At 63.1% G+C, this 255-nt stretch overlaps 1 protein-coding gene across 1 annotated transcript; it reads left to right on the top strand.

Moving 5' to 3' along the window:
- Positions 1-33: 33 nt before the first annotated feature.
- On the top strand, positions 34-252 carry LOC118453139 (putative small proline-rich protein 5; the record flags this gene model as incomplete). The annotated part of the gene is made up of 1 exon (XM_035902611.1): positions 34-252. A coding segment is annotated over one exon (219 nt), but the record flags the coding sequence as incomplete, so codon positions are not given.
- Between the last annotated feature and the right edge of the window lie 3 nt (positions 253-255).

Below are 255 nucleotides of genomic sequence, written 5' to 3'. Positions count from 1 at the left end.
CACGAAACCTCCTGCCATGAATCCCGTGGGTCCTGCCACGAATCCCGCTCCTCCTGCCATGACTCAGGACCCTCCTGCCATTACACCATCCAGAGGCAGCCGGTGCAGAAGTACAGCTACGTGACACCCTGCTGCCCCCCTGTGCAGACCTATTGCCCCCCTGTGCAACGCTATTGCCCCCCTGTGCAACGCTATTGCCCCCCCGTGCAGCCCTGCTGCCCTCCGGTCCCCTACTGCCCCCAGTACACCAAGAAC

The sequence above is a fragment of the Egretta garzetta genome, unplaced genomic scaffold (genome assembly GCF_000687185.1).
Source record: "Egretta garzetta isolate BGI_Z169 unplaced genomic scaffold, ASM68718v1 C7981424, whole genome shotgun sequence".
Taxonomy (NCBI): domain Eukaryota; kingdom Metazoa; phylum Chordata; class Aves; order Pelecaniformes; family Ardeidae; genus Egretta; species Egretta garzetta.
Note: the sequence above shows the minus strand (reverse complement) of the source record. Positions and strands in the feature narration are given on the sequence as shown.